Raw genomic sequence first — 15,146 nt, 5'->3', positions numbered from 1 at the left:
AAAGCCCTGCTAAGATGCACATGGGGAATAAAGAAGACCTCTTGCGGCCCCCCTCCTCCGCCCAGTAACGCAGGCTGATGCTTTCACACCAAAACCACGTTTTCCAGTCCGAGCCAGCTGGTGTCTACAGCTCCACCGTGCCATCAGCACACCCTTCCAGTCCCCTTTCTGTAAGAGGTACAGAATGACAGAATCAACCAGGTTGGAAGAGCCCTCTGGGATCATCGAGTCCAACCATTGCCCTCACACCACCATGGCAACTAGACCATGGCACTAAGTGCCATGTCCAGCCTCGTCTTAAACCCCTCCAGAGATGGTGACTCCACCACCTCCCTGGGCAGCCCCTTCCAATGTCAAATGACCCTTGCTGAGAAGAAAGGTACATCACAACATGCACCAATCCTACACACCGTGCCACAGTTACAGTCTCCAAACAGACACCCTTCTATTTAGACAAGTCAGGTTAAGTGGACAAACTGTCTCGGTCATTTCCTTTAACCAAATAATAATTTCAAACATGCAATGTGATGCTACCAACAGCAAGTGGGCTTATGTGTAAATCCTGTGGATGCCACATCTGTAGAGGTTACAGTACCCACCTCTGGCACACACAGACAAAGAGATTTTTGCATAATCAAAACACGATCTGCATGCCCTCCTCGTGGCTTTTTGTATTTGAGAACATCCTTGGACTCATTCCTTCTCTACAGCAAGATGAGCACAACGCTGACAGTCACAGGTATTAGCCAGACCGTATAAAAACAATCAATGAAAAATATCAAAACCAGCAGCAAAACTGGATTTAACCAGACGTGGGCCACACTGATGGAAAGAAATGCATGAGAAAGAGTCTCAGCTGGGGAAGATCAGCCTAATCTCACCTTTACCAGCAGAAGATCTGTCCTAGTGTCAAACAGTCCAAGCAGCAGGCCTGGCTCTTTGTGCACATTTTCCAGCTCTTCTGCTCAGCTCATACACTGACTTAAGAGCAATACATTAATTTGCAGGGTCTTGCAGGGCACAAACCATGCTCTACTACCAACAGACAAGTTGTGCTTCCAAAGCACAGATTTCCAGCACAATCTCATCTTGTTTCAATTTTCAAATACTCCACTTCTGAACAACGTCAGGGTTTTCTGATCTGATGGAGAGACTACGAAATCCACAGGTGCCCATAGCTTGTGGCATGTCAAAACACAAAACACCAGCACACAAAAACCAAGCAGGATTTATTTTCTTGCTGCAGGTGTATTCCCACGTACTTCTATCCAACTGCATCACTTCAAAGTGAAAAACCAGCAATTTCTGTGCTACCAAACTGATTTGCCATTAAAAAGTTAACTATTAGCAGTTGAATAAAGTCCTTGGGGAAATTAAATCTCATAGTGACTAATTTATTATGGTTTTCTGCATTTATCAGCTACACAACTATAGGAATTTAGTCATTTAACATTTACCAACCCCATTGGCAGCAGCCATTTGGACTATCAGTTCCACTGCAGACTTATTAAGGTATCTCCCATCGCCTCCAACGACCATAGAAGATCCTTGTCGATCTCTTAGGTCTATGGAATAAAATATACTCTGGATAAAATTCTGCAAATAGTTCATCTTGGATTCAAAATAAAAGGTCTTCTTCCGTAAGCCACTGGTTCCTGGTTTCTGATCGCTGTAAGGAGCTGTTGGGATGGTCAACAGAGGCAGAGGAGCGTCTTCCATGTTCTTTTTTCATATAAATGTAAAATTTCATACAGAAGTAAATGACATAAAAATACAAAAATAAAAAAAAATTTTTAAAAAATAAAAATCAATCTTGACACCAGTAATGGCCCACCTATTAGACAGAAGTTCAGTGAAGCTGCTGAGCACCCAAAAATAGCTCCTTGAACCGAATGTGGTTTCTGTAACTGAAGACGTTTTCTTGCACTTGTTGTGGAGGATCAATGTCACGGAGAGCACACAATTCCACGCTGCCGTCCCTCACTGAAATGGTTGGGAAAATGGGATTTTTGTCGTCTTTATCATCTTCTGCTCTCCCCAGGCGCAGCTCCTTGCCATTCTATGACCCACCGGAGCCCAGCACCGTCAATCCATCCGGTTCTCCCTCGGGGCAGGGGTGGCGGGGGAGGCGGTGAGCAGCTCAGCCCTCTGCTCGGATGCACGACCTGCTGCCCCGGCACGGAGCCCAGCGTTTTCGCCAGCCCAGCAGATCTGCACGGCAGTGCCAGGCCGCTGGCCGGGGCTGGGGCCGTCACGCCGCTCCCCGGGGCGGCAGGTCCCCGTGAGGGAAGCCTCCAGTGGGCATGGCAGCGATCTGCTGGAGTTATTTTGCAAAGTCTGGAGAGTTAAAGGTCACTCTTAAAATGGAAGGCAACAGATCTGTTACCTCCAGTTTGCTCCTGCTTTGACAACCTGACTTCTCCACGGGCTCCCTCTCCAACACAGGGATGTTATCCTCAATGAACAGTGGGTCAACCTTTGTTTGATGAAGAAAAATCCAGAGTAGCTAAAAAGCAACAAGAGCAATGGTTTCAACTGAATACCCATGCAAGTCTCATCAAGGGCAGTATATGCACCAGGAGTTACAAAAACCACAAAAAACTATCAAATGTTTTGGAAAACCGCGTCTGATAAAGCTATTCATTCTGGAGCAGCTTAAACACGTACAGAAGAGACTCAGAAACCTTCATGAAGCATCTTCTTCCTGAACACAGAATGCTAGATGGAAATCAGAGTTTCCTCCAAACCTCTCCAGTAAGATTCGGAGTCCTCTGTCCGAGCTGCTGGAAACAATTTATAGATATTACTGGAGCAATTAAAGAACAAACACTTTGTAATGACTCAGTTTGTCCCATTATTAAAAAGCCAGGGGGGAAAGGAGATGTGTTCACAGCTGAATTGTGACAACTTATTAAGGCACTCACGGGACCGTTTCCCGAGGTGCCAATTCTGTCATTGCTCCAAAAACTGACAGATTTTCTTCCAAGGGGTAAAGAGATCCTGTTATATTCATCAGCACATTAAAATCGAGCTGGATAATTTGTATAAGACTGAGGGGAAACCTCATGATTGAAGGCAGAAAAACACCTTTGGAGACAAAAGCTCTACCTGACCTTCTGCAAAGGCACCAGGCCAGGTCCTGCGAGGGTCTGCGCTCGTGTCTGCTCCCTAGGCAGGGGATTTAATTCCCAAGGAAGGGGAATTTCATTCAGGTTTGCTCTCAGAAAGCAAAGCTATTTCAGCCACCTGCAGAAACCCCGAAGGCTGCTGCCCCACGCAGCCGCCCACCCAGGCTAGCCCAAGGGGCGAGCGCTGGCTTCGACACACGCCAGGACGTTGCAGGGCGCTGGTCTGAACACACCACATGTGAACCGAGCTGCCTGATCCATCCAGAGCCCTCGTCTCAGTGCAATTCACTTCTCACGGGCTCAGAATTTCATTCCTGAATTCCTCCCTTTCCCCACCAAACCACACCGAAGCGTGGGCGCTGCAGCACTAGGACACTGCTAACAGCGAGGCTGCCCGGGTTACGCAGCCAGCAACAATTGGTTTGTATTTTATACCTCCACGCTATTGCAGCATCTCCCAGCCCAGACGCTTTATTTTCATGCAAAGGCACAGGTTTCCCTCTAGTGGCACAGAAAACAAAATCCAGCCCCCAAAATGAGCTATGGGGAGCCTCCCACTGGACCGTCCCCTGGCAGGAAAAGGTCTAAGCAAGCTCTTTCGTTCCTATTCCCGGCGAGATAAACTTACTGCCCTGTGAAATGCCGCGGCATTAAGTGACAGCAGGAGAGAACAGGCCACCTACCAGCTCCAGAGGCTGGGCGGAGGAGATGCACGTGGACTTACTGGCAGGGAAAAGGCCTACGCAGGGGTAGGAATTTGTGCGTGTAATTAACTGCACTGGTGAGGCCGCACCTTGAATCCTGTGTCCAGTTCTGGGCCCCGCACTTCAAGAGAGGTGTTGAGGTGTTGGAGCGAGTCCAGAGGAGGGCGACCAAGCTGGGGAAGGGTCTGGAGGGTCTGACCTATGAGGAATGGCTGAGGGAGCTGGGGGTGTTTAGCCTGGAGAAGAGGAGGCTCAGAGGTGACCTTAGTGCAGTCTACAACTACCTGAAGGGAGGTTGTAGTGGAGTGGGAGTCGGCCTCTTCTCCCAGGCAACTAGCGCTAGGACAAGAGGACACAGCCTCAAGCTTGGCCAGGGGAGGTTCAGATTGGACATTAGGAAGAATTTCTTCTCAGCAAGGGTCATTAGCCATTGGAAGGGGCTGCCCAGGGAGGTGGTGGAGTCACCATCTCTGGAGGGGTTTAAGAAAAGACTGGACATGGCACTTAGTGCCATGGTCTAGTTGCCATGGTGGTGTCAGGGCAATGGTTGGACTCGATGATCCCAGAGGGCTCTTCCAGCCTGGTTGATTCTGTGATTCTGTGTATTGGACAGAGGAATCAAGCTGAATTAGGCTGGGGAGGAAGGTGGTGGTCATTAGTGCCGTGCTTATGTACATAAAACAAAAGAGTCTATCAAACGAAATATAAAATTCAGTGATGAGCTAGTGCATATAAAGCACAGGAATAAGAACTGCATATCCATCAACCCCGCCGTTGGGGTGCTCCCCCGGTCCCAGGGCTTTCCTGCAACATGTGCATCACTATTTGGAATAAACTACATCACCAGTAATCGGCCAACCAGGACTGGTACAGGGGTGGGTGATCACACAGTTGCCAGAAGATTGAGAGGTGAAAAAAGATCATCAAAGGTGGATCCTGACCACCTTACGGACTGGAGCAGAGACTGGGGATGGGTCATTTGATCTGTGATCTAGCAGGCTTTGCGTGAATCACCGTGAGCATTACAGATCACTTACAGGCTAGAAAGGAATTCAGCAGGTCATCTGCTCCCTCTCCAGAACTGGTGCAGGATCAAATACACCTAGGGCATCCTCCAGAAAGTTCATAGAACTTGTTCTTGAATTTTTTTTCTCCAGGTAAGCCATACCAGTGCACAATGAGCCTTGCAGTGAGTGTTTTCCTACAATCTGCTGTACGTCCTCCTTGCTATGGTTTAAGTGCTCCTGAGCTGACACAGAAAACAAATTGATCATAATCCTCTTCCTGACAACTTCTCACACATTAAAAAAAATCCTTTAGCATATAGACTCTGAGTGCCTTCTCTTTGCTACGATAAACAACTCCAATCTCCTTAACTTTTCCTTGTGGTCATATTTCCTAGGTCACTTATTCCTCGTGGCAGTCAGGGGCTGGTGATGGTGTTTCCCCCTCTGAACAGCTGATCTGCCCCAGGCAGGGACATTTGCTACCTTAGGTCCCCTTTTACTGTCTTGCACTTCAGACACGCAAGAACAGAGTTAAAAGTATGAACTAACTGTTGACTTTGGTTAATGATAAAAAGACAAACGACTATTTTGAGGACACACAGAATCACAGAACCAACCAGGTTGGAAGAGCCCTCTGGGATCATCGAGTCCAACCATTGCCCTCACACCACAATGGCAACTAGACCACGGCACTAAGTGCCATGTCCAGGCTTTTCTTAAACACCTCCAGAGATGGTGACTCCACCACCTCCCTGGGCAGCCCCTTCCAATGGCTAATGACCCTTGCTGAGAAGAAATGCTTCCTAATGTCCAACCTGAACCTCCCCTGGCCAAGCTTGAGGCTGTGTCCTCTCGTCCTATCGCTAGTTGCCTGGGAGAAGAGGCCGACTCCCACTCTGCTACAACCTCCCTTCAGGTAGTTGTAGACTGCACACAAACTGGAGTAAAACATTGCAGAGCATGCAGCTCCTCCCTTGGCTCAATACCGTCGGTCCCTGCCCCACCGCCTCTCCCCATGAGTGAGCTCTGCCGTCTTCCTTCCCTCATCCCACCCACTCGGGACCGTGGCTATCTAGACCCTTCTTCCCCAAGCCTGGGACCTGGCAGCCAGGCTCTCCCAACGTTCTTTTTTACTCTTATTCTGCGACTTTCCTTTAAGACAGAAATTGCATTTCCCAGCTCACAGAAAAGCTCCAGTCCCTGCCCTGCTGCCTGCACTCTCACCGTACGAGGGTGCCAGCAGCCCTGATCAACCCCGCTGTTCAGCTGCCAAAACCCTGCACTTTCTGCCCGAGTACAGCTCTGCTCCAGGCAGCCACCGCTGCGTGTGACATTTGGCAATGCCAAGGCAAATGGAGCCAAAGTAAAATAAACAGCCCAAGTGCAAGCCTATTAGTCACACAAGGAGCGCTGCTCCAACTGCAGAACTTCTGGTGTTCGTAAGAACTAATTAAAAATCCAGGTTTTGAAGCTGCTGTAGAGATTCCAGAGAGGCAAAATATCACCTCGACAGCATGAGTTCACATAGATGCAACCACGTACATATGTGTCACTCCAGAATTAAGACACACTGTTCTGCATTGCACCTCGGTTCAAATGAAGACACAAGCCAGATGGGTGGCAGAGAAAGGGCTCTGCAGGGCTAGGGATGAAACCACCATCCACAGGGCTGCTAGAGATACCGTGATGGGCTCCAGGTTCATCACACCGGTTGGGGCTGAGCCTCCCTGTGCCAGGAGAAAAGTACACACCAGCAACCAAGATTGAGAAACTTTCTGTTCAAAGGTCAGCTCTTCAAATCACACCCAAATCTGCATGTTACCTTGGGCTGCCCTGGAGTTTGCTGTCCTGCCCCTGCACAGGGGACAGGAGAAGGATTCTGGCTGGTTTACCTCGAGCAGACCCAGGAAAGCTCTGGGATTCCTGGCCCCAGCCCACTGGGAAATAGCCCCTGTCCCTGGGTCCTCACAGAAACCAGCACCTGAACCCAAGAAATCCAGAATTACAACATGCAGACAACCTAGTAGAGGGGAGGGAGGGCACTGGCTGGCTCAGCTAGATGCTTGCAAGAGGAGCAGAGACAAGTCTGGTTAAACCCTGTAGGATCAGGGATAGAGGCTCTGGTCTGAGGTGTACAGAGCCAAGCTGCTGCCTGGTAGCAAGCCAGTAACCCATAGTATGTATAGGTGACAGGGAGGTGGCCATACACAGCAGGGAACAGCGTGGATAGAAGGGGAGAGAGGGAGGCACACACATTTTCTCACCGACTTAGCAGGACATGCTAGAGAAGCTTTGTGGGCCCAGGGGTAAAAAGCATTTGAAGTACAGCAGCAGGAAAGAGGGCTGGAAGGGCTGTGGAGAGGTCACCAACCCCACCCAAACCATTCTCATTAGAGGTTTTCCCAGGCAGACATTCAATGACCTCCCCAGGCAACACACTCCTTTCATTAGCCTTAAGCTTCCAAAACGCTTTCTAATGTCTTAACCTAAACCTCCGCTGTTGCAATATTAATTCTTGCTCTATCCCCAGCAGGCCAGAGAACAATTTGTTACCGTGCTCCATCCCTGCAGACGTTTGTGGAGTGCCAGCGTGCTTGCCCATCTCTACGCCGGGTTCATTCCTTCCATGCTGGCCCCATCGGTACCCAGGTCAGGACTCACGTTCCTGGTGAGACTGTATTTCCTGGGTTTCACTCACAACAATCCTTTTTAAGAATCTAGGAATGAGGTTTGTTTTTCTGGCTAACTGGATGGTACTGCCAACAGCCTTTGGCGTCTACTCTGATCATCAGATCTTCTGCAGACCTGCTGCTTAGTATGTTACTCTGCAACTTGGACTATGATTATAAATGCACATATCACATATTACATTCACATTTTATTCCTTCTGCCTATGCATCCTTCTTTGCAATACTTCCTACTGATCCCCTATGTTATTTCTGGTTATTTCTAAGATATGTTCCAGTTCATCATTTGAAGCATTAATCAACATACTGATTAGCTCAGAGAGAACCATGACCAGGTGTTGGAGCGAGTCCAGAGGAGGGCGACCAAGCTGGGGAAGGGTCTGGAGGGTCTGACCTACGAGGAACGGCTGAGGGAGCTGGGGGTGTTTAGCCTGGAGAAGAGGAGGCTCAGAGGTGACCTTCGTGCAGTCTACAACTACCTGAAGGGAGGTTGTAGTGCAGTGGGAGTCGTCCTCTACTCCCGGGCAACTAGTGATAGGACAAGAGGACACAGCCTCAAGCTTCGCCAGGGGAGGTTCAGATTGGACATTAGGAAGAATTTCTTTTCAGAAAGGGTCATTAGACACTGGAACAGGCTGCCCAGGGAGGTGGTGGAGTCACCAGCTCTGGAGGGGTTTAAGAAAAGCCTGGACATGGCACTTAGTGCCCTGGTCTAGTTGCCATGGTGGTGTGAGGGCAATGGTTGGACTCGATGATCCCAGAGGTCTCTTCCAACCTGGTTGATTCTGTGATTCTATGACAAGATGGCAAGGACCCACCACAGCACATGCCTTGATCCTGATGCAGCTTGGTCTTGGCATAAGACATGTGGGCAGCACCTATTCAGCCCAGCTCACCTATTCCAAACTTTGTCTTGACAAAGAGGAGGCATTAGACTCCATCCTGCTGCCCTACCAGCAGAGCCAGAGCTGAGGTTTCTGGTTATACGCAGTCATTGTTCCAGGGGATTACAGTTAAACCCCTGTTAGTATCAATTTTAACTCTCTGTCTGCAGGATTTGCAGACATCAGCTGCAAAGCACCTTAGCTCTTCCCTTGAGCTGGAGTTTCATTACTGTAGAGTTTAAAATTCCAACAGGCACTGAAACCGGGCAACCTGACCGCTGCCTTAATAACCTTCAGTTGTTAACTGATATAAGCCAATTAACTTTACAGGCAAAAAGATGCTAAGCTAGTGTAAAAGCAGCCTGCAAGCTGGAAGAGCTGCTGCATGCATGGTTGTCTTCTAAAACCCACCATAATCTGAAGCCAGGATATATCTGCATGGGAATGCTCGTGGCACAATGGGTAGCTATTTCCTTACTTCACATACCAGATCTCAATTTCCCCTGCTGCTTCTGAGAAAGACAGGAATGTAAGAAACACCAGAAACTGAGGTTTTTCTCAGTGGCCTGCAGGATCTAGCATCACTGTACCTAGTTCTGGTATACAGGGACGGCTTTTTGGAATAACTTTCTCTATGATCGCTTTAGTTTGATGTTTTTAATACCAGGAGCTTTTACTTAAAGGGAATATCTGACCCTGAGGACTGAGGGAGTCTGTTCTTCAGGACAACGATGCCAACTGCTGAACGGATGAAGGCCTGTAAGCCAACAAGGCTAAGGCTGACTGCACAGTATTGTACAGAGATAGGAACAAGCAGAAAGGATGTTGGTAACAGGTTTCGTAAAAACTAGACAAGAAAAACAAGCGAGGCTGAGAAAGGGGTGAGCAATAACAAACACTTCCCATCAGCTGGCCCAAAGGAGATCACAAATGTGCCGGTCCCAGAACGTGGCTCTCCAGGCCTGCACCGCACCGTACCACTAATTACGGGCTCAGAAAGGGAACCAGCCTGGAGACTACGGCAGAAGAGCACAAAGCAAAAGGGAGCACAGCTACAAAAGTAGAGCACTGGCAAATATAGAGCTGCTGAGCAAGCAACACAGTTTAAACACTTGGTTTCCCTGGGATAATTGAGTGGAGAAAAAGCTTTATAGCAGCCAAGCCAGGAAACCAAACTTTCTAGGGTAGAGAGCAGTATTTCTAATAAAAGCACTGTTTGTCCTGCAGCAGTAAAACAAAACCAGGCTAGCATTTAACATGCAAAGCACTGCCTGGCATTCAAAACACCTTCAAGCAATTTGCTTTAATGTAGCTACTTTGCAGCACTTTGCAATCTGTTTATTTAAGAAGGAACCAGGGGCACGGTAAATTTGTTAAATAGCAGGTGACAATGTCAAGGAATCAACCTCCTGCTAGCCCTGCGATCAGATCTAGATTTAGAGCTTCAATTCTTGTCATTTTTGCACGCTTTGACATAAAGCTATTGCACAGCCACAACTTTCCTCTGACAGGTGATGCTCCAACAGGAGCTTTTAAGCTTCTATTCATGTAATTAAGAGTCAAACTCCCTAACTATGTGGGAATAACATCAAGGAAACCTGGCACAACAGACCAAAACAAAGCAGGCAGGCTACACTGGATGCCAACTGGGAATGGCAAAACCAACAAGCTCTATTTTAGTTTACTTGTATAAATGCAAATGTTTATCCTATAAATAGGATAAACACTCCTTAATCACGCAACTACAAATTGAGTTGTTGCTAGTCAAATATGAGTACTTAGTTATATATTAACCATTCCAGATGGAGACAAAACTAAAACTCACTTCAGCATCCTTTCCTTTACATCGTAAAACTAACTAGGGTAAACTGTGGTCCTCAGGTTTCTCCTGTGCTCCAGAGGACCACTCAACCAGATCTTAAAATCACATGATTTTAAATTATTAATCCAAACACCTCTTACTCCACAGCAGCAGAATTACAGTTTTCCAGCACTCACTTTGGGAGAGGGGGCAGGCTCGCTGACCTCAGACAAGTGAATACAGCCTGGTGTAACATACCTTGGCAATCAAGCCATCAGAAAAGCTGAAACTTGTTGTTTTCATTTTTACCACATTCTTACTACACCTATACACCAGTCCCCCTTACACACATTATAATAATCATTTTTTTACACACACAAGAGCACTGTCAGTTCAGGTGTCCGGACAGGGCAGTGCAGCCACCTCTGGAGTCTTCTCTATATTACTCAGCCCTTCTCAGCACGAGATGACTGAGTCTTTCTCTGAGACCCACCTGGCTGCTGGAATCAGGAGACCTCCCAAAGAACCCCAGCACTCAGACAAAACCACAGCCTCCAGGAACAAGTTACCATGTGTTCTCTGTTCTGCAGTTCAGGGTTAGCAGAAGTAGCTCACCCTGCTCTTGGAAGGGTAGGTGACTACCAGTTACTCCACATTTACCATGAAGAAACAGGATTTTCATAGGCTCTTACTCAACTACACTGTGGTAACTATCAGGGAACTAGTACTTGCAATTACAGAGATAAAACTATGAAGCAAGCATCCCCTAACCATTCCAAAACAGGAAAGCAGATACATAGAAATTCATTAAAAACCAGCATTTTGCATTTACTAAAGAAACTTTTTAGTCACTTCCTTTCGTGGGACGTGATAATTTTGCCATTCCTGAGTCTGGCAATGCAATACTTGCACTGTCTCCTTTAAGCCAGTGCCACTCAAACTTAGCTAGTAATTGTATATCAAGCTGTCGATGGCTCTGGATTCTGCAGATCCCTTCGCTATACCTCCTTCTGGTGACTTATTAAAGCTTTACCTGCTCTTCACTTATTAAAGAATTTGGGGGATATTTTGCTCTTCTCTTCCATGCTCCCTCATGAGGTCTTTTTCCTCCTCTTTTTTTAGGGAGATACTTAGATCTACGATTTTGCAGTGCTTTCCACCTGCCACTCCTCTTTGAATTTCTCAGGGGGAAACAGGGTAATTTCATGGCACTCTACAGTACTCTGGCAAGCCTATACTGCTATGACAAAGGTATAGAAAACCTGCATCACTACATGACTTCTAACGCTGTAATATCACCAAATTTTTGCTTGAAATAGTCTAACATTTTGTCTCAGGCCATGGCCATTATCTCGTTTTATAAATTAATGATTCAGAACAAAAAGCTTTTAAAGTAAAACATCTCACTTCATATACTAGTGTCTTGGCTCTTAACCCACATACTCTTCCACCTGTTTTTTCCTCTACCTCCTGTTCCCTTTCTTGCCTTTCCAGAACATTTTTCTGACTTTAGAGCCAATTCTGTCCTAGCACTTTGAATCCACACGGACAAAACACTGCAAGGCAAACACCCATGAGCAAGTGCACCCCTCGGGACCTGCTTCTGCAACTCTGGCAGAAAGCTCAGTGCTGTAATGCCGTGTGTACATGAGGGTCTGCACGATCAGGGTGGAGGACTCGAGCAGTGAACTGGCCCTCCACCTCCTCCCAGGAAGACACCGAGTCAGACCCCAGCATGGCTGTACCTTCAGGCCCTTGATTATTTCTGGGATGGAGCTGAGGTGCAGATGACTGAGAGCTCCTCGGCGCCTGGAAGGCTGCCACGTCCCACTGGGCTCTGGGTGCACATCCAGAAACCTGCACAAACGAAGGCTTTATCCCAGGGAACAAGTTTCCCAGTCTGTTTATTCACAGGGATCCAAGGTGCTGGCTGTACATGCAGCCAGGCCTGAATGCTCCATGTTTCAACTCCAACCCCTTCTTAGAACAAACAAACAAACCAGTGTCTGTCATTTTTCCCATCAGGGAAGGCTGCACTGTCCATCACTTCCAGAGGTGCACACAGCAAGGCCAGTGCTGCTAAGGGATACTGGGACATGGACTGAAAATTGATTAGCTGTCACAAATGACAAAAGGTAAATTTCCACGTGGCTTAAAAAGAAACAGTTATTCGCTTCTGTATGCCATAAGAAGGCAGCAATCTCTAATTTTATTTTGTTCTTAAGAAGCCAGACATTTAAAGGCATTGAGGCACCTAAAATAGGTAACTCTTAAGGTTTTACCCTAATCTCCAACCCTGACCACCAAGCATCTTCAGCTCACTCTCCTTGTTGGTCTGTGAGGAAGAAAGTTTGCTGCTGCTGCTGCTGAGGAGGACTCAGGTGTCCCAGAAGAAGGTGATGTTCTCCATTTGGCAAAGACCAAATGGAGGGAAAGGACTTGCTTTGCAAGTTCAGCTTCAGCTCAGCTGTTCCCACCTCACCTTTCCTACTGGGCTTCTCTTGGGTCAAACAAGGGGCATGACCAAGACGAACCAACAGGGATGAAGTAACCTGGTCTGGTGGAAGGTGTCGCTGCCTGTGGCACGGGGGGTGGAACTGGATGATCTTTAAGGTCCCTTCCAACCCAAACCAGTCTGTGATTCTATGGTAAGTCTCCAGCAGCGCGACGCAGTCCAGCGCGGTGGAACGACCCGCTGCTCCCCACCCAGCGCCTCTCACCACCAGCACCCCGTGCCACTGGTTTGTGCTGTCAGCTGCCAACCAACCATCGCCCAAAGCCAGCAAAAGCCGCCAGAGGAAAGCAGCGCTTCCTCCCCCGCCTCCGCGCCTGCACAGCTCCTGCACGTATCAAAGGGAGGCAAAACCACCGGGTCCTTTCTACGGCGTGAAAACACGGGCTCTCCCCACGCCGAGCCCCGTCTGCTCGTGTGTCACCCACCGCTTCACCTCCACGCAAAGCACCAGCCACCCCCCGCACCCCACCGGGGCACGAAGGCTCCCCCCGCCCCAGCCGTACCCCGTTGGCGGCGGCGATGCGGACGATGAGCTGGATGGCGTCCCGCATGTAGAAGCGGCCGTCCCCCCCCACCACCAGCGTGGCCTCCTGCCGCTGGCCCGGCGGCACGCTGGCCTCCAGGATGCTCTGGATGAAGTTCTCGGTGTAGTGGGCATTGCTCTGGAAGACCGAGACCCGCTTGCGCAACCCGCTGGTGCCGGGTTTCTGGTCGCCGTAGGGCTTGGTCTTCACCGCCACGATCCGCACCATGGCCGGCCGCCGCTGCGAGTTCCGGGCGGCCGCGGCGGGGCGGGGGGAGCCGCAGCCGCAGCCCGAGACGGCCCCGGCCCCGCCACCGCGCCCGCCCCTTAAAGGCGCCGCCAGCCCCGGAGCCGCCGCGGAGCCCTCCCGGCCTCCCTCCCCAGCCCCGTACCGGCCAGACGAGGACAGGGGTCCTGCCGAGCCGCGGATCTCTGCGCCGGGAGCTCTCGGAGGACGGGGGGGGCTGCGCTGCCGGGCGCTGTGCGGGGGGAGGCGGGCTGAGGTGCGCTGTGCGGGGAGAGGCGGGCTGAGGTGCTACGTACGGCACCGAGCACCCCCAGGGCCGGGCCCTGTGTCCCTGCGGCCACCGGCAGGATGTCACCACCGGCACTGACAGGCAGGCTCGGACCGCCACGGACCACCCGACACAGCAGGAGACCCACCCCATGCCCCCCAAGGGCGACCAGGGAAGGCCAGGGCTAGCCAAGCTGCTCGTTTTGTTGTTACTACAGCTCTAGTTCTCAAAAGAAAGGTTAACATTGAAGAAATTCAAATTACAGCTGTTACAGACACTTTTTCTCCCGTTGAAGAAAAGAGGCTAGGAGCTGACATCTGCCTTCAGCCTTAAAAAGAGAAGCTAGAATGTTTTTCTGCCTTGGTGGTACCTGGACTTAAGTCATTTCCAGTTTGCTCTGTTCTCATCTCCTCCACGGCAGGAAAGGTAGAACCTACCACGGAGAGCTAGCCTATGTTCCCACCTAAAAAGTTAGATAATGAAACTCTGCCCAGCAGCAAGAGGATCAGAAAAAGAAAAAAGGTTCCGCTCTGTATTGCTGTGTCATGTTTAACTAGACCCTACCTGCAGCAGAACCAAGCCTTTTCACGTGCCATGATTTCTCAGCTAAGTGCTTCTTTCAGTTTTAACGATTCCTTTCCTAAAAAAAGCAGAAAGAGTAGCATAGGGATTCCTGCCACATCTAACAAGACTGATTTTTATAAACAAAAGAAATGCAAATAATGGAGTGCTCACTTTGTACTGCCTCCTGTACACAGGGTGTATCTCATGATTTGCCAGCTCCTTCTTAGAGATGTAGCTAGGAGCTCTGGATGGATCCACACCTTGCCTGAGGCAGCGTTTACAGAGCTCAGTTGTTTGCTAGAAATTATCAAATATTTGTGGGGCCTCTTGCTACAACTTCTTTTAGACAATTCTGCAAATGAATCAGCTGTACCTGCTAAGAAAAAAAAATGGAAAACCTTTAAACCTGCCTGAGCACCAACTGCTGAAGTGTGTAAATCACAGCCGGCCTCGAGCAGAGCTCTCATTTTATAACTGACATTTACTTGCCCAGGGTACAATTACAGCAGAATAACAGCAGAGAGCAGGAGTTGCTGCCAGATAAATATAGCTTTTCAAGACTACTTGCTGCCCTTGCAGATGAGGTCACATACATTTAATGTCTATTTTAAACTCAGACACTTTTTAAGCATTCAGTGGCCAGGGTCATAATTTTTTTCGACATTAACAGACACTTAGAGGAACTGGAAAAACATAATAAGCTGAATATTTTTTGTACCTCAAAGCTGTTTTTCATTGCTATTGCAGCCTAAACTTGGTGGAATTCAGTCGCCTTATTTCAGCTACCCTGGAAATAATTAATTGCTGTTAACAGTCAA

The 15,146-nt window shown here is 48.8% G+C and overlaps 1 protein-coding gene across 2 annotated transcripts in view; it reads right to left on the bottom strand.

The window, feature by feature from the left end:
* Positions 1-13,529, bottom strand: part of PGM1 (phosphoglucomutase 1) — a 28,320-nt gene extending 14,791 nt beyond the window's left edge. The window contains exon 1 of one of the 2 annotated variants that reach the window (XM_068406194.1): positions 13,230-13,529. In XM_068406194.1, coding sequence (XP_068262295.1) covers positions 13,230-13,478 — 249 coding nt within the window. In that variant the 5' untranslated portion in view covers positions 13,479-13,529. Of the gene's footprint in view, positions 1-1,461; positions 2,246-13,229 lie in introns of those variants that run through there. The other variant, XM_068406192.1, reaches the window with a different exon arrangement.
* Positions 13,530-15,146: the final 1,617 nt, after the last annotated feature.

The sequence above is a fragment of the Nyctibius grandis genome, chromosome 8, assembly GCF_013368605.1.
Source record: "Nyctibius grandis isolate bNycGra1 chromosome 8, bNycGra1.pri, whole genome shotgun sequence".
Lineage (NCBI taxonomy): Eukaryota > Metazoa > Chordata > Aves > Nyctibiiformes > Nyctibiidae > Nyctibius > Nyctibius grandis.
The sequence above is the reverse complement of the archived record's forward strand: the minus strand, read 5'-3'. Positions and strand labels throughout refer to the sequence as shown.